Source organism: Anopheles funestus, chromosome 2RL (assembly GCF_943734845.2).
Source record: "Anopheles funestus chromosome 2RL, idAnoFuneDA-416_04, whole genome shotgun sequence".
Lineage (NCBI taxonomy): Eukaryota > Metazoa > Arthropoda > Insecta > Diptera > Culicidae > Anopheles > Anopheles funestus.
The window spans coordinates 17,732,278-17,758,628 of record NC_064598.1 but is presented as its reverse complement, the minus strand read 5'-3'; the positions used below and the strand labels follow the sequence as shown (position 1 = coordinate 17,758,628).

The 26,351-nt window shown below is 41.7% G+C and overlaps 1 protein-coding gene across 10 annotated transcripts; it reads right to left on the bottom strand.

The window, feature by feature from the left end:
• Window positions 1-3,330: 3,330 nt before the first annotated feature.
• Window positions 3,331-25,951, bottom strand: LOC125766473 (fatty acid CoA ligase Acsl3). Of its 10 annotated transcripts, none has more exons than XM_049432475.1 (10): window positions 25,548-25,951; window positions 11,913-12,708; window positions 8,410-8,545; window positions 6,566-7,211; window positions 6,148-6,482; window positions 5,934-6,073; window positions 5,682-5,854; window positions 5,343-5,606; window positions 4,995-5,270; window positions 3,331-4,913 (listed from the first exon to the last, which is right to left on the bottom strand). In XM_049432475.1, the coding sequence occupies exons 2-10, from the start codon at window positions 11,933-11,935 to the stop codon at window positions 4,759-4,761; spliced, it is 2,148 nt and encodes a 715-aa protein (XP_049288432.1). In that variant the 5' UTR covers window positions 11,936-12,708; window positions 25,548-25,951; the 3' UTR covers window positions 3,331-4,758. The 10 variants fall into 10 exon arrangements, with proteins under 10 accessions (XP_049288432.1, XP_049288436.1, XP_049288437.1 ...); XM_049432479.1 differs by having other exon boundaries at window positions 12,454-12,708; XM_049432480.1 differs by having other exon boundaries at window positions 12,476-12,708.
• Window positions 25,952-26,351: the final 400 nt, after the last annotated feature.

Genomic DNA, 26,351 nt, shown 5'->3' with positions numbered 1-26,351 from the left:
CCGATTTAACCGTGTCCCACGAAGAACCACGTGCGCCACCAAAGTTAAGCAGAACAGGATATGCTCATCACACAGTTGTAAGACAAGCAAGACAGTGCAGAACGGAATTCTCCTTTACATACAATTCTTTTTTCAATTGTATAAAGACAAGCCGAAAGAATGGAAAAGAAGTACATAACACAAGAGGAACAAAGCGAAATGCACAAGAAGCAACAAGCAAGAGTAGTGAAGTCATATTTAATATTTTATGTTTATTTAATTTTCTGCCTTTTCTGTTCCACCTATCGAATGGCTTCATCAGACTCGGGGTACTCTATCGCACCATCGGAATATATGATGAGTGTGTATCAAGCGTTAAATCACACTGCTGGCACCTGACCGATAGCCATGCCACTTCCGGTACTTCCGGTGCCTCTTGCTACTTTATTTGTAAATAATTTTATTCATAATGATATGTCACCGCCAAAATTAACATTTGAACGTATTGTGATTCATAATGAAAACATTGTTTTTTTGTCGTTGAAAAGCATATTGTAGCGAAAAATAAAACAGGGAATGCGTCCGACAGCGGTTGTGGAAATGCAATCATTTGGTTTGGCATTTTTACGTGTCTTTAATGAGTGAGAATATTTATTTTTTCGATTTTATCGACATAAATACAAATTATAATAGCTAACATTTTACACTATCATAGGTCATATTAAAATTTGATTCTATGTATTTAAATCTTATTTTCACAAATTTTAAATGCTTTCTACGCATATGTGGTCTAAAGCTGTGTTCTTCTGAATAATACATATGTTCGCCTAAAAGTATGCAAACTTAATTCTAACTTTTCTTTAGATTCTTTTAGAAAACTTTTTAAACATCAGTAAACTTTAAAATAATGATCCTTGACAAATCGTGCGATACAACAGAACACCGGAGGAGCGATAGAAAAATCTAATTTCGGTTTTCGATTTACCCTTTAATGGTGGCTCAATTTGCGGTCGTTAAACATCAAAAGAGCAGGAAGCTATCGCGCACAAATTTAATGTAAAGACAATCACGCAAACGATGATGATGATCTGTGGCGGTAGTTAGTAAATTATCCTTTCTCACATACACACCCATACTATCGCGCACAAACCACGCGTATGTCCTTTCGCGTCTCGCGCGGGGATAATGAAATTGTGTTAAGCAATTACTAAACCGTAGCATATTCCGTCGGACGACAACAATCAATTAAAACCATCACATGCACGTAAGAATACAGGGAACTGTATGTGCGGACTGTGGAAGCAAAACACATGCTATAGCAATGTTAAACGTTGTTAAACTTGTCATCAAATCGATTTCAACTGATTTTTCGCGTTTCGTTTTAACAATTCAAAAGTACATGTGTGTTAGAGCGATTTGCTTTCATGTTTTGTACTTACACAAGGGAATTTATATTTTAATAAATTTACTTATTTAGTTAGGTAATAAATAATGATTTAATTAAATCAAAACAATTGTCTGCTCTATAGTAGAAGAGTGATCTGTAAATGATACGCATATACCGGAAACATAAATGATTGTTAAAAAGTGCTTTTCAGTTCAGGTGATAGGCAATTAATTTGCTTTTTGTTACAGTAGATTATGATTTCTGCTTTGCTTTTTTCGTAAGGATTTTAAGGATTAAGGATAACACTTTTAATTTTTTTTTACCAATTTCAAAAACATATCCGCTTATTGTGCGTTTGTAGCGCCATCTTACGGTAAAGCAATAACTTCAATCGTTTGACGTTTAAAGCATTTGCTAACAGATGTCGCTTTTAGGATATATTCAAATGGCTCAACACATATGAATTGTTACTTCAGGTCAAATTTTTGTAATCTTTTGCTTGTAGTAAGGATTTGTTTTATTCATAAACTCATATTACCCAACCTAATGCACCCCACAAACTGTTTTAATCCTCGAAACACTGAAATGTAACGGCAAACTTTGAAACGTTTCTAATACAGGTACGATCGTCTCTCAGTTCCATTTGTAGTAAACAAGTTCCGGACTTCTCTATTAGGACCGATCACTTACTCCAAAACATTCCTCTTCATAATCTGTCCGCCAATGTCCATAAACAACAGTGTGAACATAAAACACAAACACGGTTTGATGATATTTAGTGAACTTTATTGTTTCCTTCATCATTTCATGATCCCTGCTGCTGTCGTGCAGAAGAAGCAAGATTTTTTACTATTCTCTAGCACTTTTGAAATCCGCTCCATTTTACCGCCGCTCGTTGATTTATTTAGATGGTTTCCATATGCCCGACCCTCTATAACTAATCAGACTCTCGAAAAAATCGCATGCGCTCCTCAGCTCACTGCATCTAATATTCCGTTTCATCAGTATGCCTGTTCTCTGCCACCACTACTTTTTTGATCACCATTATCTGCTAATGGCCCTTGCTTTGTAATAATGTTGTTACCTATCCCTAAACCCATCCCAATAACCATTAGTAAGTTTGTTTTCTTTTCTGCTTTTTATTTGCTGAATTGATTCTATAGATATAGGTGTGTAGATATATTGTTACAAGCGCAATCGTTAAAATACGACACTTGTTACGGAGACCATCCGTAGAAATCATAATGGTAAACGAAGAAACAAAACATTAAAACCAAAAAAAATTAACCAAACAACCGATTAACTTATTGTAGTAGCACTTTATACATCGCACAACACACCTGACTAATCTCTACGCAACGATTAGCTCGTAGTGCTGATTAAACTACTCCGTATGTACAGAATGCAGATTGAATCTAGCCTCGGCACCTTGTTTACTCTGTCCCTACATACGGTGCATCGACCGTAACAACAACGAGCCCTCGTGTCCGCAATTTACGGTCGGCTGCTTGGCTGCCTAATAAACCATTGCTATACATTTACGTACGGATTTGTGAACTTCCCAACGTCCCAAAACCGAACCTTAAAACTGTTCTACATTACTAACCATGAATTGAAGTTTGAAGCTCGAAAGCTCCATAGTTTTACTCATTGCCGTAATTAAAGGTGTTGCCATGTTTTCGATCAGTTATGGTGTATTTAGGACTAATTAAATGTATATATCGCGCTGTTTTGTTTTGTCTTTAGCTACATTACTCTAGTATAATAATTTATTACTGGTACAAATTTACTTTTATACATTAATTCTCAAGTAAATCGAACAAAAAACAAATGGAAGGAAATAAGAAATTTTAGCTCATCCTAACAACCGGCCGCGAGTATAAGAAAAAATAAAACAAAATGCACAGCAACAACGAATGCAGACAGTACTTCAAACAGAAAGATGATCAGTGATAGATGCGCGATTGATCGTTCATGAATTTACTACTTTATTAAACACTATTCGCTTACGTGTATCGTTTATCGCTCTATAGTAGAGCAATGTAAATTTGCATCTCGGCAATGCACACCCTAACATGGTTGTTCGAAACGGATTCCAATCGCGTTCGCTTGGAATATGTTCGCTTTTTTTTAGTTTTGTTTTGAATAAAGTCTTTCTATCTACCCTGCCTATACAAACCCCAACCCTTGAAACAGTCCCATGTACGGTGCTGTAGCAGCGCATCGTTTGCTTATCTAGCGAGGTGAAACGAATCCGTGCCATCCATCGTATCCTTTTTTCCAGATTCGCGTGTCCTTTACGACCACCCGCCATCATCCGATCCGGTGGCACGTTCATTTAGATCACCGCGAAGGTCTCTTTTTAAAACTAACCAAACTAATCAAATTATGCAAAAAAAACACATATCTGTTCTTTAGAACAACTATTCGATTGATCTTCAACACCCGGAGGGCGAATGTGAACCAGGTGTAAAGAAAGCGAATGTAAAACGAAGGAACATACACTGAAACGAGTACTCGAATCTTTCCACATTTGTTCTTATTTCGCGTGATTGTTTTTTTCTCTCACGCACACACCACGCACACCAACAAAATAGAGGTGTACGGGTAGGTGCCGTATTAAAAATACAACACTACTAAACTATTGCTAACCAAGTACAGAAGAAAATTAAAGACGGTTAGAAATATATATGTATAACATAACGAAAACAAACAATAAATTCAATCAACTCTCCAACTACGACTAGCCACATGTTAGCAATGGTATTACTAACCAGATGAATGAAAACTTCATCTTACGTACAACATGCTCTCTCTCTCTCTCTCTCTCTCTCTCTCTCTCTCTCTCTCTCTCTCTCTCTCTTTCTCTCTATGTATCTCTCTTGCCTAGCCATCTTTTTCTTTCTGGCAACTTTCAAGCGCCCTATTCATTTCTCGAATGCAATTCCTTTCCATCAATGGTATGTGTGGATGGTTCTTGGTTTCTCGCTCACTTTGTTAAGAGGACTCTTTTGCTTCAACGGCCAGCGCCAGCTGTATCCTTAGTGCCATTCATCCCGGCAAGCTAATTGAACCAATGTATATGAATGTCTGTTTGTCTGCAGTGAAAGGAGCACGAGAGTATGGTCACTTTCCAGCCACCGAGAGAGATCGAATCCAATGCACAACAAAGCACGCGCACACGATCATCGATCGCACACATGCGCTCTGTGCTTCCCTATTGTAGCTCCCTTTGTTTAACGTTCTCGTTTTGTATGTGAATGATTTCTACAGCCTTACGTACAAAAGCGCGCTTCTTCTCTTGGTATGTGTGTATGGGTTTGTAGGCCCGCATCTGTTTGCATGTGTTGGGAAATAGTGGATTGTTAGTGCACTAGCCGGCACTAACGCATCTACGACGCGTACATCTTGTTGATTTCGGCCTGATATCGCTCCTGGATGTCTTTGCGCTTCAGCTTGAAAGCGGCCGTCACCAGACCCATGTCGGGCGTCCAGATATCCTTGCACAGATGTACGGCGGCAGGAATTTCACTACGATGTAGTTTGCCTGCAATCAAGAAAACAAACAATCAGATTCATACTGTACGTATCATAGGAAAGAAAGGGTGGGTTCCTCAATCGAACATACATTTACGGCCATGTTCGGCCAACTCCTGTAGGACGGCCTTTTCGACCTTCTTGTTATCGCACAGGTCCTCAAACTCGACGCCACGAATTTCCAACCGTTCGGCAATCTCTTCCAGATGCTTCGGATTCGGCACAACCAGCGCAACAGTGAACTGCTTCGTCGAGTCACCGTACACACAAATATTTTCCACAACCGGGCACGTTTTCAGCTCCGATTCGACCTTACCCAACGACACATATTCACCGGCCTGTAGCTTCACCAAATCCTTCTTACGATCTGTAGGGGAATCGAAGATTAAACGTTATCAGTAACCAGTAATCGCAGCACAAACATCGCACAGCCACTTACCAATAATCTTAAGCGCACCATCGGGATGGACTTCGCCCACGTCACCGGTACGGAACCATCGCTGACCGTCCTCCTCGAAGAAGTCTTCCTGCGTTTTGCCGGGCAGCTTGTAGTAACCCTTCGATACGGTTGTACCACCGACAACGATCTCACCCTGCGGGAACGGTTTGTTCGTGACGCGATAATTACCTTCCTCCCAGTTAATCAACCGGATGTCATTACTTGACGAGGGCGCACCAACACGACTATACTCCATGTCCCATTCTGCAAGGAAGCAAACCCAAAGAGAGTATTAGTACGGGGTTTGCGTAGAGCGATGATTGATATTAGAATACGCACTGTCCATTACAGCTGCTCCGGCTGTAGTTTCTGTTAGACCGTAACCCTGGATCACGTCAACACACAGACAAAGCTTAATCTGTTCGTGAGTATCCGGTGCCAGCGGTGCACCACCGGAAAGTACACTGCGAATACGACCTCCGAGCAATTTAGCGATCTTCTTGAAGAGAATCCTATAATAAGATTTGCGACGAGAACAAACAAAAGTTAGCCATTACTTACGACAAACTCTACAATTCTATCGGTACTTACTTGTCCATAAGCGGCGTCTGGTAGCCTCGAGCCGTCCACTTTGATTTGTAATTGTAAGCGAACTTGAAGAAAGCTTTCTTCATCGGCGTTTCTGCGTTTACCTTGTCGTTGATGCCTTTCGAAATTCGATCCAGAATGAGCTGTGGCATGTAATGGGACAGATTAGTTGCCGAGTTATCGTTGGCCAAGCGCCGCTCGCTCCACAAACACTTACCGGTACGGAAGTCATGCAGGTTGGTCGTAGCACCGACGCATCACCCTTGCAGCCCTTCATCACCTTGCTGCTCGAGTCGATCAGTGTGAGTGGTGTCGAGTAGCCGATCGGTACGCCAGTGAGCAGACAGACACTCTCCGCCAGCAGCTCGAACACGTGCGCCAACGGTAAGAATCCGATCAACACATCATCCGGATAGATCTTGAAGATATCACAGAAGTTCTTCATCGTGCCGATACAGTTGGCGTGCGATAGCAACACACCCTTGGGCGTTCCTGTCGAACCGGATGTGTACATGATAATGGCGGTATCGTCCGCTGACGGTGGGGATCCAGCTGTAAAAGGATGATATAAGAGTGCAAATCGTAAGCAAAACTATCCTACCCTGGTGTCCACTACCCTTGGGAAGGAATCTTACCGATCGTGCTCTTGTTGCCAACTTCGATAACCTTGCTGAAGGGAATAATTTCCACACCTTCCTTGAACCCGGTCGTCTCGGTCGGATGCAGCTGATCTTCCATGAAGATGATCTTCTTCACGTTCGGTGTTACGTTCAGCACGCTTTTAAACTTTGGCAGCAGCTCATGGGACGTAATCACGGTCGTTACCTCCGTCTCGTTAATACCGTGCGCCACACCGTCATCACCGAGCGTCGCGTAGATCGTCACCACCGGCATGTTCTGCTTGAAGCAACCGTGCGCCGCAATCATCCATTCGGCGCGCGTTTCGGCAAAGATGACGATGTTCTGCTTAGGCTGCTGGCCAAGTTCGCGTAGACCGCGGCCGAAGCAGGCCGCCGCATGCTCAGTTTCGATGAAGTTGCGCCACACGTAGTCGCCCATGCGGAACTTCTTGAACATCCGTCCGTTCGGTTGCATCTCGTCCTCTTCGCCGAGGATCTGGCGCGTACCGATGCACCGCTTGGTGGTGTGCACCTTCGTGACGAAGTTGAACATCCGCTCGAGCGTGTCGATGTTGTTTTGCAGCATCTTCACGTGCATTTCGCCGGGTGAATCGACCGTCCGGTACGTAATCGAGCTGCTGTCCTGCTGAATGATCTTAGCCTGCGTGAAAGCAAAACAAATGAACACGATTAGTGAATGAATGTGGGAAGAGGATTCTTTTTCAACAAAATACATTTTTATGCTCTTGTAGTTTAACCAATATTAGCAAAGATAAAAGTTTTTCAAACCCAACACCCAAACTGTTTTATCTGATAAAATTTACGCATTTACTACTTCTACTTCCTAATCAATGGTCGTTTCCCACCAGCATATAAACCCTTTCCTTATCTAGCGAAACAGATCTTCTGATCAATCATCGACCTTGCCCATGCAAACATCATAGAGTGGATATCACACGGCTGCCTGTTTATTTACAATATTCACGGCTGAGAACCATCGAGCCATGCCAAGGGTAAGGGCAGCGATTCGACGTGGTTAAGATTATTGACCGATGCAGAAAGGTAATATTTTGCCCACCCTACGAACACAGCTTTAGCTGCACAGGAAGAACAAAAAACTGGTGTAAATATATAAAAAGCTATACCCTTCGGCTGGCGGTAATTTGCTACAGTTGATGGTTACCACGGCCATGGCCATTCTTTGCGCTCGAAAGCACATGCAACACCTGTTGCACATCAAACCAAACAGCGTTGCCAACCAACGCTAGTTCCTAGTTTCTTGCAACCCTGTGATGGTCTGTAACTTTTCAACACTCATCCTCCTCAACATTCGTGTTCTTTTTTCCACACTCTAGTGCAAATTAATGATAAGCTGTCACCAGAAAATAGCAACACACAACAACAAAAAACTCCCCCATCGAAATCTACAACAAAGCAGAATGTAACTAGTAACCCGGTGCTACCGAAATCCAGATAATGTTAATTGTGATAAGCACCAAACACAAACCATGCTTAGCACATGCTTGCGTCAAAACAATCCCAGAGCAAATGAAACGAAAAAAAAAATTACGGCACCAAAGTTCTTCTTAATCTCCGTGAGGTGGTACACCGGGGGCTTAAATAGGTTGGTGGAAATAAAAAAAAATATTACGTTTTCGCGAGAGCCACTGCTTCTTGCCTCAATCGTACTACAGAAGTTGTACAGTACTTGCTAATCCTTCGTACGTGTCGACAATGACAGTTCACTTTGTGGCGAAACGTAGGAATTACTTCTCCATTACACTTCCCCACCGGAATGTCCACCTCCCTTTTGAAACTAAACCGTGGCATAAATTGTACCAAATCTCCCTTAAACTTACCTTTACTCTTCGGGCAAGCTGCTTACGCTTCCATGGTCGCTGGATGGCCAGGTAGATCGGCATCGTGATGATATCGTACACCATCGTGATGATCTTGATCGCACCGATGGCCGTCTGCACCCAGGCGCTTTCCATGCTGTTGTGGTTTATCGGTTTTCGAGAGTTCAGAGCGAACGAGACAGAGAGTGAGAGAAAGAGTGCACAAACGAAAAAAAAGGAATATTAGTAAATGTGTGTACTAATGCGTACTAAATTGTACTAAAACCCAACAGGAGTGACGTACTACTGTCTGAGATCTATAATTGTTAGTATACATTAAGATGGGGATGTAACTACCATGCGTTTGTCTAATATACAGGATTAAAACAAATTAATACTAACATTAAGCGATCTTTTCATACACTAATGATAAAGTAAAGGATAATACTAAAAGTTCACTAACAGAAAACTATTGCAAGTATTTACATGTTATACTTAAACTTAAATGGCTTAAACTTCTTGCTACATGTTTCAGGATCATTAAAGTTCCGTAAACAATTTCTACCACTAAAATTCCTGTTAAATTAACTAGCAAACTGTTAAAACTTTAGTTAAGGGCATATATTGTTAATATTCATAATATTGTTTCTTGTTTGATAGAAAAAGCAGAGCCAAAAAAGTGCCAAAGACCTCGTAAATTATAGTCTATTAGATTATACAGCATGCAAGCTAAACGCATGGACATCATAAAGAGTAGTAACTATCGACAGGTTACTACACAAATGTTTTTTTCCTGAATAAGTTTTCCGGAAGAATTCCCTATTCCTTACTATTCGCATTCATGATCGGTACTTATTCTTTTAACCCCCGCAACTACCCCACTATGTCTACTTCCAGTCTTCAACTCCCTTTCCATTCGCATCGATTTTCCAACTAGTCCTGAAGCATCACGTTTCAGATCGATAACTTCACGTAAAACTTCCGTAATCAACGCAACTCTCTTACTCTTTCTTAGGCATCCTTTCGTAGGTATTTCCACAGCGATCAAATCAACAGCACACACTACCGACAGCACCGCTCTAGAGCAATGCAGAGACGCGCACGATCCGGAAGACTGGAGCGGAAAACCGAAGCGGATCGTTGTCAAGAACCACCGCACTGTAGCGTGTAGTAGCACGAACTGAACGTTGCACCGGTACGGTCACAAACATAAAAAGGCGTACCAGAGAAGCACATGCTCAAGAAAAACGCACAACCCAAGGCGTAGTAACGCAAGCGAATAGGTAAAGCCGGCAACAACGACCACGAAAACGGCACCGAAGGGAACCGGGAGACATTGGTTCTCGAGAGGATACACCAAGCCACGGGGGAAACTTACTTATCGCAGGCACATCTTATCGCGCACCACCGACAACATTCTCATAGGGCTTTCCTTTGTACCAGACCGGTCGCAACCCTCCTGCAGTGATAACACATATATAGACGGACGAGTGAGCGAGCAGGCATCGTTTAACCTTGCCTAGAGTAAAGCCATCGGTTACGGGTTTACGCACAGCAAGATAAATTGATAAATGGTCAAGACCGGATCGAAATGGATAGCGAGAGCAAAAGGAACAATTTGTGGTATGTGTTTTATTTGTTTAATCCCTAAGCACACGAAGATGCAAGTCCTGCAACGGTTGTGTACCTGATGGAAGGAATATGCGTCAGAATGGTATACTCCACGTTGGATTAACAGGTTGCACCAAACTCACACCGGTACACATGGATGTACGCTCTCGTAGGCAAAAAAAAAACTCAAACCCGATAAGATTAAACCCAACAATAATCCTCCCGATAATGGTGGAGAGTGCCTTAAAAGTTTATTGATGTATGAGATTTCATTCCTTCGCAAATCTTCGCCACGAGTCCCGAAAGAAGCATCGTTATGTAAGCAAATACCATCACTGTTTCGTCCTTATCTTGGCACCTTCTACGAGCCGACCAAATCACGATATTTCGGGATTGCAATTGCAGATTGGAGGTATCGTAAAATTGAAGCTTATGCCACTTTTTTTAGTCTATTCTTGGTTTATAATGGCGATTACGGTAACCGGATCGTGGCTAATCGTAATTGCTACCCATTGCTTACTGTGCATACGTCATTCGCAAATCTAGGGGAGTTTTGCATCGTTTGCATCGGGTGTGGAACATATTTTATAGTTTAACATCTTACCGGTTACAACCAGTTTGAACGTCGGACATGTCAACTAGCGAATAACGAATGAATTAAATCATAATTGAGTTAATTCAATCCTCCTCAAAGAGTATTTATCTAAAAAAGTACATGTATAATTATCGAAGTATAATTACTCATGAATTGAATAACTCATGGAGAAGTAAAGAGTTAAAACTCTAACTCACTCACTTCGATTTTATTCCCCGAAGGGTGTTGATATTCCCATCTCTAGTGTCAACCCTCGTCACTATGCTACACAGTGGCCACACACAATTTGCTTCTTCTTCTGTTGTGATTACCGTTCCCTGTTACCAGTGCTGGGCGTACTTTGAACCATACACCAAGTGGCAACCATAAAACACGAAAGCAGCATGTGTGGTTGCGATAAAACATACACGCACGCAACACAAGGTGCATTTCCTGTCCGCATCTTATCGGGTATTGACTATCGAAGCCTCATGCTTCCACCGTCTGGTTGTTTCCAGTAAGTTGCTGCTAAAAGAAGGATTACCAACAGATATCAGACACTATCGCAATGGTAAACACTACGATTCTGGGCAACCATTAATCCTCAAACCGCGTGTAAGCGCACGGTCGGTTGGTATTTGAAAAAAACTAAACGTTGAAATCGAGCTACGAACCTTTGAACCTTTCTTGAAGTTCATCGATCGTTGCTGACTCAAGCAGGCACTGATAAGAGTGATAAGAAATCTTAACCAGTTACAGAAGATAAAAGATACCTTACGCTTGAAAATTCTTCGAAAAACTGGACCGTTTTAATGTAGTGCACTGGTCGATGTCAAGCGACATGCACACGTGTGCTATGCAGTGAAAGTGAGAGTACGAAAAACACAACTTTAAAAGAATAGTGCTACAATGAAGAAGATAAAAAACAAAGAAAAAAACAACACTAACAAACACGTGCAATTAATTGATAATATACAACAGAAATAACGTATGAGAAAACTGTGTGTTCTTACAGTTTTCTCACTTTGGCATGCATGTTATTGCTAAAAGTAGACGAAAAGAATAATGAGAGAACAGATGATAGGGTTGTGAGACCGGCATTAGTTTTCCCTTTCTTTTTTTTGGTTTGTTTTTAACTTTTTAGTGGAGCGAGGAAACAAAACTTTAGGCTAATAGTAAAGCATCAGTTTAGTGGTTAGGTTAATTTCACGCAAGAAAGTAGTAGTAAAACAAAAAGACGTAAGAAACTTAAGTAAAAGCAACAAAATTTCCAAACGTTAAAGCCAACTCGTGAAAGCTCACAATGTACCACGACGGTGACGATGGAGCGCGTACTTACTTAATGTCTTCTTCGATGAACATTTTGTCGTACGGAACGTACACGTTCCTTTTTTAACTTGCTCTAAACTTTATACACGTTCCCCGATACTACATACACAAACACAATATGTGATGTTTTTCGTGAATTTTCGTGACTGGTTTGCTTGGTTTAACTTATCAGAATGCCAATTTTTCTGCAATCTTCCTTATATCATGATCAAATTCACTAATAAACTTAAGAACGTTCTTCGCATACGTCTTTTCCTACTATAAATTAATACAACTTAAATAGTGCGCGTACACTTCGAAACACGCCGCATGCGCCTTGTTGTTATCGTTTCGTTATTACCCTATAGCTAATATGCACAACTGGATTTTTGCAAGCTTTCGCTAGATGATCACCGTAACGTATACAAGCAACGAACATAAACAGACACACGATGAGTTCTATGTTTTGGTTACGTTTTTTTTAGCAGTGAATCCCCGACAAAGAAAGGGGAGGACAATAAATGAGATGATCAGATGATCCCACGATGATGACACCGAAATTAAGACGTCACCTCATACACACAAAACACGCACACGGGACCGAGCAGCTGCAGTGCACTATCGATGAGGACGTCTTCAGCTGATCAGATGGACATACACAACACACGCGCGCCCACACCAAATGCAATCGTGACACTAAATGTGCAGAGAACGTACACTTGCGGTGCGTTCTAATGTAATGGTACGGTGGAGGAGCTCACACGATCGATCACACGATGTTTTGTTGAGTTAGTGGTAAGAAGTATTGCAATATTCACGCGTGTATCCTGTAACAAAAGAAGAAAAGAACAAAAAATAATGAGTTAGCATTATGCTACGTGTGTATGTCTATATGACGATAAGTGAAGAGCCAGCAACAAGTGATCGTCCCTTGGACTTTGGAACAATTGACGTAAGACATTAAGCACAATAAGATGATACGCTTTGAAGGCAGTACATGTAAAAGCACAAAGAATATCAACTCAATTTTTTTATCTTCACATACGCATGAACTTTGGTAGATTTTTTTGCCATTAGACGCTGGAATAATTTGTGGTTGCCTTACTTATACTTATATTTTTAAAAAATCTTAACTGTTGCCCACCTAGATTACCGCAAGGGATATGCTAATCGATAAAAGAAAATGTTTAAATTCTTCTAAAAAAAACCATACTTAATTCGCAACACCAACCTACCAAATGGCGACAGCAAGTGATCAGTCTTGCATCGAAGCTAGCTAACGAACGAATGACGCTAGACGACACGTGCCAATTCTTATTAATTACTTTGGAAAAATTACTACCCCCGTAGCTTGTTTGACATGGTTTCCGAACAAGGTTCCACCTTCCTCCGACATCTTCTCACCACCCTGATAACTCCACCCGGTTCTTGACAAAATCTTTCCGCCGATATGATGCTGTCTAGTATACCCTAACGACCGGTTGAAAATGTCAATACTGACCTCAAAGCTGCGTTTGGTAACCGGTGACATAGGAACTAGCACACCACTCTCAAGCGAGTAACCCTTTCTTTCGCAAGGCGATGCAAATTGCACCGATTGCAGCTATCCAATGAACCCTCAGTTGAACCTTTACATGGTTAACAACATTGAACGTGAAGATGCATATTATTTGTGGACGCAATCAGGGCTTTACTATTTTAATTGTGGGCTTTAGTGCAGAGATAACAGATGAATCAGTGGCTAAATTAATTATCTGCGATCGTGATCGTTATCGTTGCACACGGGCTTGCAACAGTTGTACCAAGAATAATCAACCATACAGACACTACAAACGGCCGAGCACTGTGCATGCACTTCATTTTCTAGGTCAATTTTCAATTTGCTTCACGGCGCTACTCTCATATCTTTATCATGTGATAATGATTACGAACAAACCTCCAACGCTAAAGTGTCTCCATCGAGGTTCGCATGCTAAAGTCCAACGATCATTGAAATCTCGTCCAATTCCTTTTGCCTTTCTGGTGCTTAGTATGTGGCAGGTTTGAGACAAAATAAACCTCCAACACTTTGCCTTCCTGCCACCAACATTATTCCTTATCGTATGGTGAAGATTCGTATATTCCCCACGGATACACTCCACCCCCAACCCAGTGTTCTCTGCACTAATTCAATTGTTCTAAATGAGCACAAATTGTTCTTTCCCGTTGCGATCGTCAGAAGAAACAACGGTCAGAATACGATCGCAAACAATGCCCAGCTGCAGTGATATGCCGGAAGATGCACCGCATTCGGTGGTTATTGAAAGCGATGATTGGTGAAATCTGCTTGATTTTTTGTTGCATTATTCCATTCTCCGGCACACGGTGTGCGCGCAAAGGAGAAGCAATTACCAACGGCGCTATAATAGAAACGCCATGTACACTTCGTGATGGGGGTAAGTATGATGAGGGTGATGAGGGTTGGTGGGGAGGTTGCTCGTGTTGAGATAATTTATCATAATGACCGGGTGCTAGGCAACCGGACAGAAGCATCACGTGGTACAGGTACAAAGTGCAACCTGGACTGGACGGCTCCATGATCGGGGGGCTCACACGAGACGGACGAGGCATGAATAAAACGCGAACCACACATACATTAAACAACGCGCCGCGTAAAGCGTCTATGCGTGACCGGAGACGCTCATGGCCGAGATCATACATCGTCGATCAGTTCCGATGTGTCTTACTGGTTTGTATCATGTTGCTCACATTACGAAACACTTTGCGTGAGAACCAGGGCATTCTAATGCATCTAAAAAAGAACATTTTGAACGTAATAACGATTTGTGAGCAGACAAATAATAAAGCAATGCTACGCTGCTCATCCACTTTTCGATGCGACCTATTGTAATGCGCTAATTGGTCGTCGTCATTCCCAGAGTGATGTGCATAGCACTGTTTGCGATACACGTGCTTCCACTGTCACGAGGAGCGATCTTACCTAGCCTGCATTCATTCTCCAATCGAGGTATATTTGTTCTACAAAATAAAAACTAAAGATATATTATTAATCATCCAATGCACTCTGGTGATGTTTAGGCATCACAACATACTGACAAATCTCATCCAAAGGGGAATTCCAAAGTTATTAGATACGATAAAAACTAATCTTTGTGTCGATATCCCACACTTTGTGCCACCCACAAAGCCGTTTACCCACGAGCACAGTTGAAGACACTTGTCTTCAATGAATCATTTTGTTTTCTGAATCATTCTTTGTCGAAGGGTTATTGCTTACTGTGCGATTTAATACACCGCAACAAAGAAATTGCAAGATATATGTTTCAACATGTGCCTTACGCCTGTTATGCGCCTGTTGTGCTTCACCAAATTCGCAATCGTACGTATGAAAGTCACACCACACCACACCAGGTCATTCTTTTGGAGGATAAGTTAATTCTTTTTTCATCAAAAATGTAATGCTACTAATGTTACAACCACCACAACAAAAAAAGCGCACGAGGATGGTTCATAATTAATGACTAAGTTACGCAGGTTAGCTATCAAACACTCTGGTGGAAACTGAACTGGAGAATTAATTCAATATGATGAACGTTTGTGGGTTCGTGGTGGCGTGACTCGAAGAAAGACGTGTTGATTGTGTTTTGTGGAAGGGAAAATACTAATCCAAATAAAAAAAAATGCGTATGATGTACTCGTCGTGATGAGTAAATTATTGAACAAGGTTTTCTATCTTTTGTGCTAGTTTAATAAAGAATGGTTTCATCCACAACCACGACATGATGATACAGTAATTATACAATTACACAAGAATACAGAGAATTATAGTAAAATATAACTCTAATCAGGCAAATATTATAGTTACTATCACAAGGGAACGTCTATCAGCATTTGTATATGTGTGGGAATTTGATAGCAAATCTGAAGGTATTCTTAATTATTCCCATGAACGTGCATGCAATAAATAAGGGTAATTTATTTCAAACGATTTAATGCAGTTTTTTTTTTATTTTAATAAATTAATTATCACAAAATGTTACGCTATATCCTAAAATTCTTATCACACGACACACTATTATGATCTGATGGACCATCATCCCACCATTACCCTTCAAAAACCAAAATATAAAACAGCTCACCCAGCAAAGGTTCATGTACGACCCACCATCGATCGATTAATCGATCGATGTTAATGAACGATTTCTTCGTAATAAACCCTAATCTGAACTTTGATTGTAACGATTCGATGGGGAGGAAAATGACACACTGCTGGCGCCCGATCTAATTTCATGCGATGCAATCGACAGTTCGAACAAATCGACGTTCAAAGCTCAACATGGCTATGATTAGAACACCAATTAAACCGGACGACGCCATAGGGCAAGGGCTAAAGGCATTCGTACGAGGCGATAACGTAAACAGAAGGCAAACAAGATTAGCGCTGCAAATGCACACCGACCCAGCCAGTGCTGATGATCTAATCGTCCTAGGTCACTTTCGATCGCTTATCTTCCTTGTTCCTGTTCCCGATCTCCTTACGACTGTGTTTACCAAACAACGTCAAGCTAACTTCCTGCTGGCCCTACAACAGCAGGGTAACACTAGATCGATTCGCAATTACAGCACCTTATCGGTAATGTGTAATTATAGCACGATCGTTTAATGTTAGAAGGGGTTGCAACTCGGAACCTCCATCGAAGGACTTTGGTTTAATTTCGCGTTCAAGTACTGCAGGAAGTGCATTTGGGTGATTTCTGTTTTAAATGAATTTCATTTTCTAAATCTAAAAACAAAAAGAAACATCAATTTTAATCCAACTAAAACATCCAATAACAGTAATTGCAATAATCAAATAACCGATCCCATCTCGACCGCTTTCTTTGACCAGAATGTTCCGGTTTCAAACCGCTTGAACCCGCGGTCGGGTTTCAATTATTCGACGGCGATAGAGAATAAAGCAAGGTCCCGAGAAGTTCACGCACGTACTAAACGAGTTGACAAAGCATTCATCACGCGCAACCATCAATCGGTGGAGGGCAGCAATTTCGATGATCACGAGCACGGCGCCTGGATGAACTTGAACTTGAAACCCGAACCGGGCGATGCTTGGTGATCGCGCATCTTTTTTGTCAATACCGTTTGTGCTTGATGCGATTAAGCAGCTTTCAATTGGTCTTGCCTGTCGATTGGTGTCGGCCGGTCAAGTACTACCAACCAGGATGATGGTCGGATCGGCTGTCACTTTGTCAGCTGACCGGCGACGATTAGACTTTGACCGTGTGTGTGTTTTCCGTCATCGCGTCACTTCAATTTGTTTGCCGTCTTTGTCCAATTGAAGGTTTTTAGCACACGCAAACCCATCATCCGCTGGTGAGATGACATGGCAAAGCGTTCACATGTTGTCCTGCGTGTGTGTTAAATGATTTCGAAATCACGAGTAAATAAAACATAAACATCAACAAAAAAAAGCTCCTGTTAGCAAGTGGAACAACCCGCGAGGTGTTGTTTTTTATGTATCGCACCAATGATGCAACAAACCGGAATTCATTTCCTACATAAATCTCTCTAACGCTTCTTTTGGTGGGCTCAAATAACGCTGGTAAGATTCCTCCCCGTGAGCTCACAGTGGGAGACGACTACAACAAGGAATTACGGAGGAGTTTTTGCAAGCTTCGAATGCTCGCGAACGCGAATGCATGGAAAACAAATTTGCGGTTAGGAGCCGCATCATCATAATCGATAGTAAAACATACGGATACCGGTCAAAACAACACAACCGATGTGGTCAGAGAAGAAGGTAAATTCCAAATTTTGTTTTGACAAAAGTTCATTCACCATTATGGAATAGCATAACGATTCGGAGACTGTGGTATGATCGTGACCTGGGACTACAAGTTATCGGTATGAAATTTTTATGTGTGACTCATTACGAGACTAATGTGTAACTATATTCAATCTTACAAATACACGTAAATTACAAATAATTTTTGATCATAAAATACATTTCTGTTTTAACCGGATACATTATAAACTTAACTCGTCTTTTGTTTAACTAAAATACTGCAAACGTTTTTAAATTGTTCAAAAATATTACTATTACACCATACAGATGATTCTCCAAAGCCTCATTTCATTATAGTGAAATCTAAAAAACTGTCCAACCTTACCGCTAGCTGGTAATTATAAAATGCTACAGTAAACGTCAAGCGCTAAAAAGTGGTTATGTTTCCATTAGCTCTGGTTCATCGTTGGGCGGAAAAAGTCTTTTCTAAAGGAGAAAAGTGCCACTGACAAGACATCTTCAAAAAGACACTTAGCTAATGAATAGAAGACCAAAACAAATTAAGGCTTTATGGATTGCTGGAATTTTTTAAAACAGTTTACCACTCATAAAACCCACATCTTGTAGTAGCAGTTACAAGGTAGACTCCAAGGATTCCACTTGAATGTTATTGAGTCAGTTGATTGTTTGTAAGAAAACATTAGCAACATTGAAACAAATTTACTGTCGCTACTTAGAGGGCCTTTCTTTCTTATTTTTTTTAATGGTTTGTGCTGTAAACTAACTGTATCAGGTACTATGTATCTCGTCGACTTCCTGCACATGATCAAACCGAGTAAAGTGGCCGCATTTTGATATTAACAATCACCTGCTCCTTCCGGTTGCTGCTATGAAAATTGGAAAACACTTTTCATCAAAAAAGTTTTTCTCCACACTTTCACTTTTCCTTCTCGCGCATCATCATCTTCGTCTCACTAAAACAGCACTGCAAAAGCAGCAGCACATTACGCGATCGTACTAAAACACGATCACCGCGCGACTGCACTAATGAGTCCGCACAACACGGGCAGTATCAGACGACCAGCGAGGATCAACACCATTTACTTGTCGCGAGGTCATTCGTCTCGGTCCGCACACGGTACCGAGAGATCGGTCGTAGCAGTTACATCAGCATTAACCGTCGACTTTGCACCCACCGTGCGGAACACACGGTTGGATGGATGGTTGAAGCAGAAAAATCTCTCGCACTGCCACACGATAAGAGTCTCAAGATGGAGACGAGACGCGCACTGAGGCCGAAAGAGGAATGGACAGTGCGGTGTTGTTGGGCCATTTCTATGTTAGGTGTGCAGTGCATGCCGCGTATGCGTTTGCGTACGTGCCAACCGATCTTTGGACTCATCGTACGACCACGATCAACCTCTGCCTGAAGGATTGACCGGACGAACGGCCGGCCTTATCCGTCCGTCGTCAGTTATATGTTTGTCGCATTGTATGTTCAACTACAGTGCTTGGCTGAACATTTTTGCAAAACAGTACAAACTATTTATATGTGTACTTTAGATTAGGCCTAACTATTGCGAATCCTACTTTCCACTACTAAAAGTCAGCTTTAAATCTGACACTTTCCCTTACTAAATATCTCCTTGCTGTGCGTGCACACATGCTACTAACAGCACCAACTTTCCTGCCTTCCATTCGTCCGCTCTCCTACTACAGCTGCATTATGCAATGACAATCTGGTTGGTTGTATTGGTTCAGGCAACGAGAAGCAGTGAAGAAATACCGACCGGCTTTTTTTGCCTACACGAACGCACTTAAGTGCAGTAGCACATGGCCAACGACCGTGTGGTGGTGGTCACATAAGTCCAAAATAAACCACATGCCACAGTGGAACAATAATTACGCTCTCTCCGTTTCGACTGTCACTTCGCCGATGCATCTTTCTAATGCGATTATTCTAACCTCTTCGATGGCCGATTTTGTCCCCAGAAATAAAGTTTTGCGGCGAGACCGTGTTCCATTCGTTGCATTGCGTTATTTTAATTTTAGAACAAAATGTAGTATTTTCATCGACGAAATCCACGCGAGTGTAGCATGCGTGTGTCTATGGGTGGGTCTTGTTTGATGGTTTCGATAGAACTGATTCCTCCTTAATTTCCTTCCGCATTTTGAATCGTTGTGCAGCACAAATATCTACAAAAATATAACACATTTACAAGGATTAAAATGTTAATTGCGATACTTGATCATATAGTGTAGATCGTACAAAATAAAGCACTAGAATAACCTTGAACCATAAGAATGATGTTTTAAGTATCATTATTGTAAGAACAGCCCATTAAAGTGCTTTAAAGGCAACACAATGAAGCACTCTCTAAGCTTGTCTAACATATAAATGTTTTCAAACAAACAATGCCATTAAAACAGGATAACATTTTCGAGGCAAACGTATTAACATAAGCAAACAGTTTCCCATCGTTTCGCAAACTTACGCACAGTAAAAACCACCACCACATCAAGGCTGACCGGTCAAAGGCCACAAGGAATGGTGCGAAAAAGGAAAACATACGCACACACACACACAAATTAACATGTCATTTTGCTTTGACCAAACAAGATTATGATGGTTTCCTTTTCAGTAGTAGCTCCAATGGAAACGTTAGCGAAAATGGTAACATTAAGCCGCTTCAAATAGAAAAGTCACCTCCGTTTACTGCACCACATCGGAGCAAAATGTGTCCCACCGTGATGTGCACAGAAAACCAGTGCTTAGCGCCGTGGAAGGGCAGACACGTGGTGTGTAAGCATGTCTTCTCGGTATGGCTAAATCTAGCTAAGCTAATGACAACATACATCTCCGTTGTTGGATAACGCAGTTTGGTAAGGGCTGAAATTAGAACAAATGCAAACATGCAATGGGGCAGCAAAAAGTGCACAGAACAGGTTTCTTCATTTGCAAACTAACAAACGTATGATAAATAATGTTCAGCTAATGAATTTGTCTGTGTTTGTGTTGCGGTCGGGTCGATATTCAGGCAAAAGGTGAGATCAATTAGCACCTCTCTCATACGATGTTCCTGAACATGCTATTTGTAACATTCGATTTAAACGAACAATATTAAGTGGTAAAAACAACCTCTTACGCAAGTGATCACTTCTTTAAAATTGTTTAACTTACTTTTACTTCTGTTAAGTACTGGAACGACAATTACACACTGTATCAAAATGGAATCGAAAGGAAATAAAACTCGAACCAAACGACACTCTTTTCGGTGGATGATTTACAAAGAGAAAGTCCTCGTTTACGGTCGAGTGGGAAAGAAAATTGCTCGTATGATCAGCTGTATGTTGCATGGCTTAAAAGAAACTTCAACCACACATTATCCAATGATACACTCCCATCTGTATCACCAACGATGAAGAAATGTTAGCCACGTCCGAAGCAGACGGGACCCAACCATTTACATAGAAGTCTCTTTTTAAGGCGAATAAAATATAAAAAAATGCAATGGATGATGGTTTGTGTTTTCATTCTAGATGAATCCATTAAAGAATTGTAAGCAAAAAAAGCGCATAATCATTCCCACCGCTCCATCGGTCCCATATTACGGCCAGTTGTAAACGCATACAAGGAACACACACGAACAGGAACGCAAACTAAGGCGAAACAAATAATAAATTATGTCCTTCACGGCCACGAACTGCACCACGACGTATGCGGTACACGACGATTGCATACCATACCATAACCTCTCCCACAGCCCTTTGAGTTGTGTCAGGGCCGGGTTTGGAAAAATGGCATGGCAAGATGGTACGAACAGCAACGCAGCGATAACAAAAGCCGGAAAGTGAAAAACTGGTTTAACACGGTTCTTCTTCAACCGATTCGATCGTATTTGCGATCCTGCAAAAGGTAGGGCTGGAACAAACCAAAAAGGAACATGATGGTATTGCACACCCTACGCTGCATGAAGGCCTCAAAATGGCCTTGAATTAAAATACAAATACACACGAATCGTTAACAACAATAAGAAAAAAATGCATTTAAATTAAACCAGATGGGGAATCCATCCTCTACACAGTAGTAGATTATGAAAATAGTAATTAATAAACAATCCGTTCCGTTCGGGTTGCACGCACACAAACAGCAGCAGCAGTTTGCAAAATCGATCGAATGAATAACATCCCTCTCTTAGCTACCTGACTGCGAATGGATCGTCGGTTCGATGCTAAAAGGTAAACATTAAATTAGCGAAAATGACGCTCCATCGGATGTTCCCTTCGACAAACCGTCCCCAAAAAAGGTCTGTGGAACATTCCACAAAAGAGGGGTGGTTTGGGGAGGGCTGACGCACAAGACACCCATATAGCTAAAAACGCTAAAAGCGAACGCGATCGAAGGAAGGCAATGCGCTGAAACGCGCAATAAACAGACGATAAAAAGCTTGCGTAAAATTCCAGACTATTCCGCTGTATTTGCTGGTCGATTTGGGACGCACTTGAAAAACAAAAAATGAATAAAAAATAACATAATCATAAGTTCTTCCTAATTAAAACAAAATAAACTAAAGTTTCCTTGAGTTGTACTTCTTCCACTCCTTTGAACTGTATTTAAAAATGTTCAGTTATGAATATTCGAACAAAAGTAAATTATGAGACTTGTCAGGAGCATGGCCCAGTTCCCACATTCACAAAAAAGGAACATTCATGGGAAGAAACAAATGTGCAGGATTGTGGTAGGATCAATTAGAGGTTATTCATTTCAAGTTTCGGTAATTTTAACATGCACGCGTACAACTCATGTGAAAAATATGATAAAACCGCACCTGTTAACAATTATATGGAGGATTCTACCTCTACTCATAATGTTGTTGTTGAAAATAATATTTTTATTTAATTGTGTACACTTTAAGTTATCAAAAAAAATAGTTGCGAATCGCACAAGTTAAGAGACAAACGAGGCAAATAAATCTACTTGGAGCATTTATTCAATGCCAACAAAGTCATCACTGGCTCAAGTAGCTTCTCACAAGCTTGAAGGGTTTCAATCGATATTTTTATGTCACGAAACGTATCAAACGAAACGGTGCAAAAGCTACCTTTAAATCGTGGTATTCCAGGGGCGGTAACGTTAAGAACCAACTTCAAGGACAAACAACTCATCCTTCCCTACACGAAGCGGTGTGTATTGGGTGAAGTAATGCAAGTATAACAATTACCATTTAACTATCGCTCTCTATCAATCAATTAATGATGATGGACATTGTATTAAATATTTGTAAGCATCCTGTTTTCTCGATGGCGATTTTCCAGAGCCAGCAAGTACGACCGCTGGTTCGCCTACTCCTGTGCCAACACAACGGAAATGCGGCATATTTCGCAACTAGCTAGCCCATTTCGGCCTACAAAAGAAAAACACCCATCCTCTGGTTGATCGGTGACGGTGCTGTTGTGAATCCGCGTTCCAACTAAACCGATAAGGCACGACTGGCGATCATTGTGGCGAGTGCTTTAAACGAGTTTCATGACATAAATGACATCGAATGGTGCATGATTGGAAAATCGTTGTCTCACTGTGATGTGCCTACAAGTAGAAACAGGAGAAGCTCAGTGTAGAAATTGTGGAAGAAAATGAGGTCGCAAACTAACCAATGCTTTCCTGGCCGTGTTGACCTCCTTACCAGTCCAGTTGTGTTACCCGGGGGGAAAACCTTCCCTATACCGGTGTCCAAGTTCCCCGCTTCATTTTCCCGTGTAATAGTAAGAGGATAAAAATGTATGTTTTCGCAGTTTCGCAACCAATACTGACAGAAAAAATAGTACTCCCTATCAAAGAGGACGATTACAGCACAGGATTTCGGTTAAAAAAAACTCCACTCACATCTCTTGTGTCTCCCACACAAAAAAAAACAACGGCACGCAACACAAAACTGTCAAAATTGCATTGCCAAATAGCACCCCCTTTCACACTGATCGAGTAGGGTGTCTTGTTGTTGTTCGGCAGCATAACACACCAACACAAGTAGGCTCTGTAGCAACATACTTTTCTTCGCCAATGTACTCTTCCTGCTTCCCTCATCCTAGACACTTCACTTCAAAACACACACACACGTTCGCAAACCCGTCAGAGGGACACGTCGCTTACGTACGCAGCATGTGGTGCGATGTTTTTGTTTCCGCGCGGCCCGGTCCTGCGCCGTAACATCACACGGCATCGTACGATATCCTGCCGAACCCTAAAATTCGCGCGCGCGGACTACGAACTACCGGCAATACCGTGGTACGTATGTCTCGTCGGCATGTATGTGTGTGTTTATGTGAAAGTGTGCCCCCAACCTGCCGGGTATGTGTTTTGCAAGATTGCAGAGATGCAAGGGAAGAAAGCGAAAAAGAAAAAAAAATAAAGGTATACATCAAATGAGGCCACAACACGTTGCAAGAATATGCGGCCTATGTTAGAGGCTGTGAAATGTGTTGCTGGCATGCGAGCGCGCACACACGCGCCACTACATACAGAGGTACACGTGTGCAGGGGTTTGAACATGTTGCGGTTACTTTCTACAGCTCGACGGCTGTGTAAGTGGGCGCGAGCGAACCAAACGAGACAGAAGAGATTGTCCATCCACAGACCGACCTACAAACCGGTAACGATGGTCCGCAGTATCGGTTTTACCGGGATTGCTGGGAGTTTTCTTCGCTTTAGTAAAATGGGACCATGGCACATAAAAATCCACGCACTTTTCTTTATGCAACGAATGAGCACAAATAAATGTGTTGACAATAAATGACAAGTTCTTTAATCGATTTTTAAAATGCTTCTTTCTGAATCTTTCTCACTTTTTCTCGGTTTCTAACGACTATTCTTCTACGTACACCAGATACACTGTGCAATAGAGAACGAAGAATAAAAGAAATGTTAAAAACCCACATACACTAAACCACCAATCTATTACGCACACACAAACACGTTTTTTTCGTTTATAAACACGCAATCTTTTTTAGAGACACAGCCTGCTTAGAAATGTGCTCGTTCTATTCGTCACATTTTCCGGTTTAGGTATTTTGTTTTCGGCAGTGGAAAAAGTTTTTCAACTTTGAGGTTATGCAAAAGGTGGTACACCACGCAGCCTTGAGATCGATCGGAACACCGTTCCTTGGGGTTTATTTTTATCCAAACCTTCACACCACACATCGGTTCGATTCGGCGTAAGAAACGCGTATTCCCTAGGAACAAAATAATTGGATGGTCGATCGAGTATAAAAACGTTTGATCGAACTGCATAACTGCCTGCCTACCGTTTGGAGAGGATTTAGGCCTTCCCGTAGCTTGCCATGTCCACACCCGGGCTACATGACGACTTAACTATTGATGACGTTTCCGATGATGATGATGGCTTTTCTTGCTGTTGTTGTTCCGTTTCGAAACGTCTTTATCGCAACAGTACACCCCCGCCGGGCAAACCTGTCTAGCGTGGAAGCTACTTTCTTCTTTCACCCGTGAATTAAAATTTCTTTCTGCTCACCTATGGAATGGAAAATTAGGTTGCAAAATTCACAACCAAAACTCCCGTTTCACACACAGGCCGCGCGTCACTGTTTCTCTTCAAAGCAAAGCGATCCTTTTTAAACTCCACTCCACACACACTGGTGCGTTTTCACATAGAACTGTTCACAGCATTCAAAAACACCACACAATACAACACAGCACAGCAGTTGAAAGGATACGGACAAATTGATTTTGCACAACGACGACGCAACGACGGGACGTTTCCACGCAACCAGACCGCTTGCTCTTTTCAATCACCCAACATACACCCGAAGCACATGGGAAATGTTGAGGAAACGCACACGTACACAGACACACAACACACACGCACAAACCTTTGCTGTGGGCTGGGATGGGTTCTGCTTGTTGATTTTCGGGAAGATGTCAATTCTCAGATGATGATCGTACCACACACCAGCACGGGATACAACACAACTAAGCACGCTCGTAATCCGTTTTATCAGCAATTGTTGCGACCCGTTTGGGACGAATGAATGCGATGCAATGCGCTGCGAAAAAACAATAGGGCCACCACGACTAAACCGTTAAAGCAGGCATGCCGAGCGAACGAGAGAGAGAGCAGAGAGCGGGAGATAAAACTTCCGTTCGGGCGAGAGAACAAGAGAGCATCACGTTTGAACTAATTCTACCACAGCGAGAAAGATCACAGAAATCGTGTCATTCAACCGTTGGCGGCACTTCGAAGCGTGTCAACATTCTCAAAAACAGTACAGTACGAAAGGACTGTGTTTTGTAAGTAGTATCAGCTGGTGATTTTGTATGGAAAAGCCAATAGCTCATCGATGCACTAACTGGAAACAGTCTACGTAATCATTTTCAGTCATTTTTGTCATGTTTGTGGCGTTTCTTTTATCGTAAGTGCGTGCTACAAAGGATAGAGAATACGTTAACATTGAAAAAAACACACGTGTGCGCTTACGCTCGCACTATACTGCTGTCTCTTTTCTTCGAATGAAAACTATCGTTCGTTGCCGTGCTGCTCTAGCAGCTGTTAACGGCTCTCGTGGAAAACAGGATGGGAGCATAGCGAGAGCATCACACCGCACCTTCGACCAATCAGAAGCGAGAAAAGATGGCGTGATTGCTTACGTCATTTTTTTAATTCCCCTGCTCTTTTT

What these genes read in the sequence shown, in the direction of transcription:
- LOC125766473 (XM_049432475.1), bottom strand. Translation starts at nt 11,935, where the DNA reads ATGTTCATCGAAGAAGACATTAA. An exon ending in TTCATCGAAGAAGACATTAA is followed by an intron (nt 8,546 to 11,912) that starts GTAAGTACGCGC and finishes AAACCACAACAG; the next exon opens with CATGGAAAGCGCCTGGGTGC. An exon ending in CGGAGCAGCTGTAATGGACA is followed by an intron (nt 5,607 to 5,681) that starts GTGCGTATTCTA and finishes GCTTCCTTGCAG; the next exon opens with AATGGGACATGGAGTATAGT.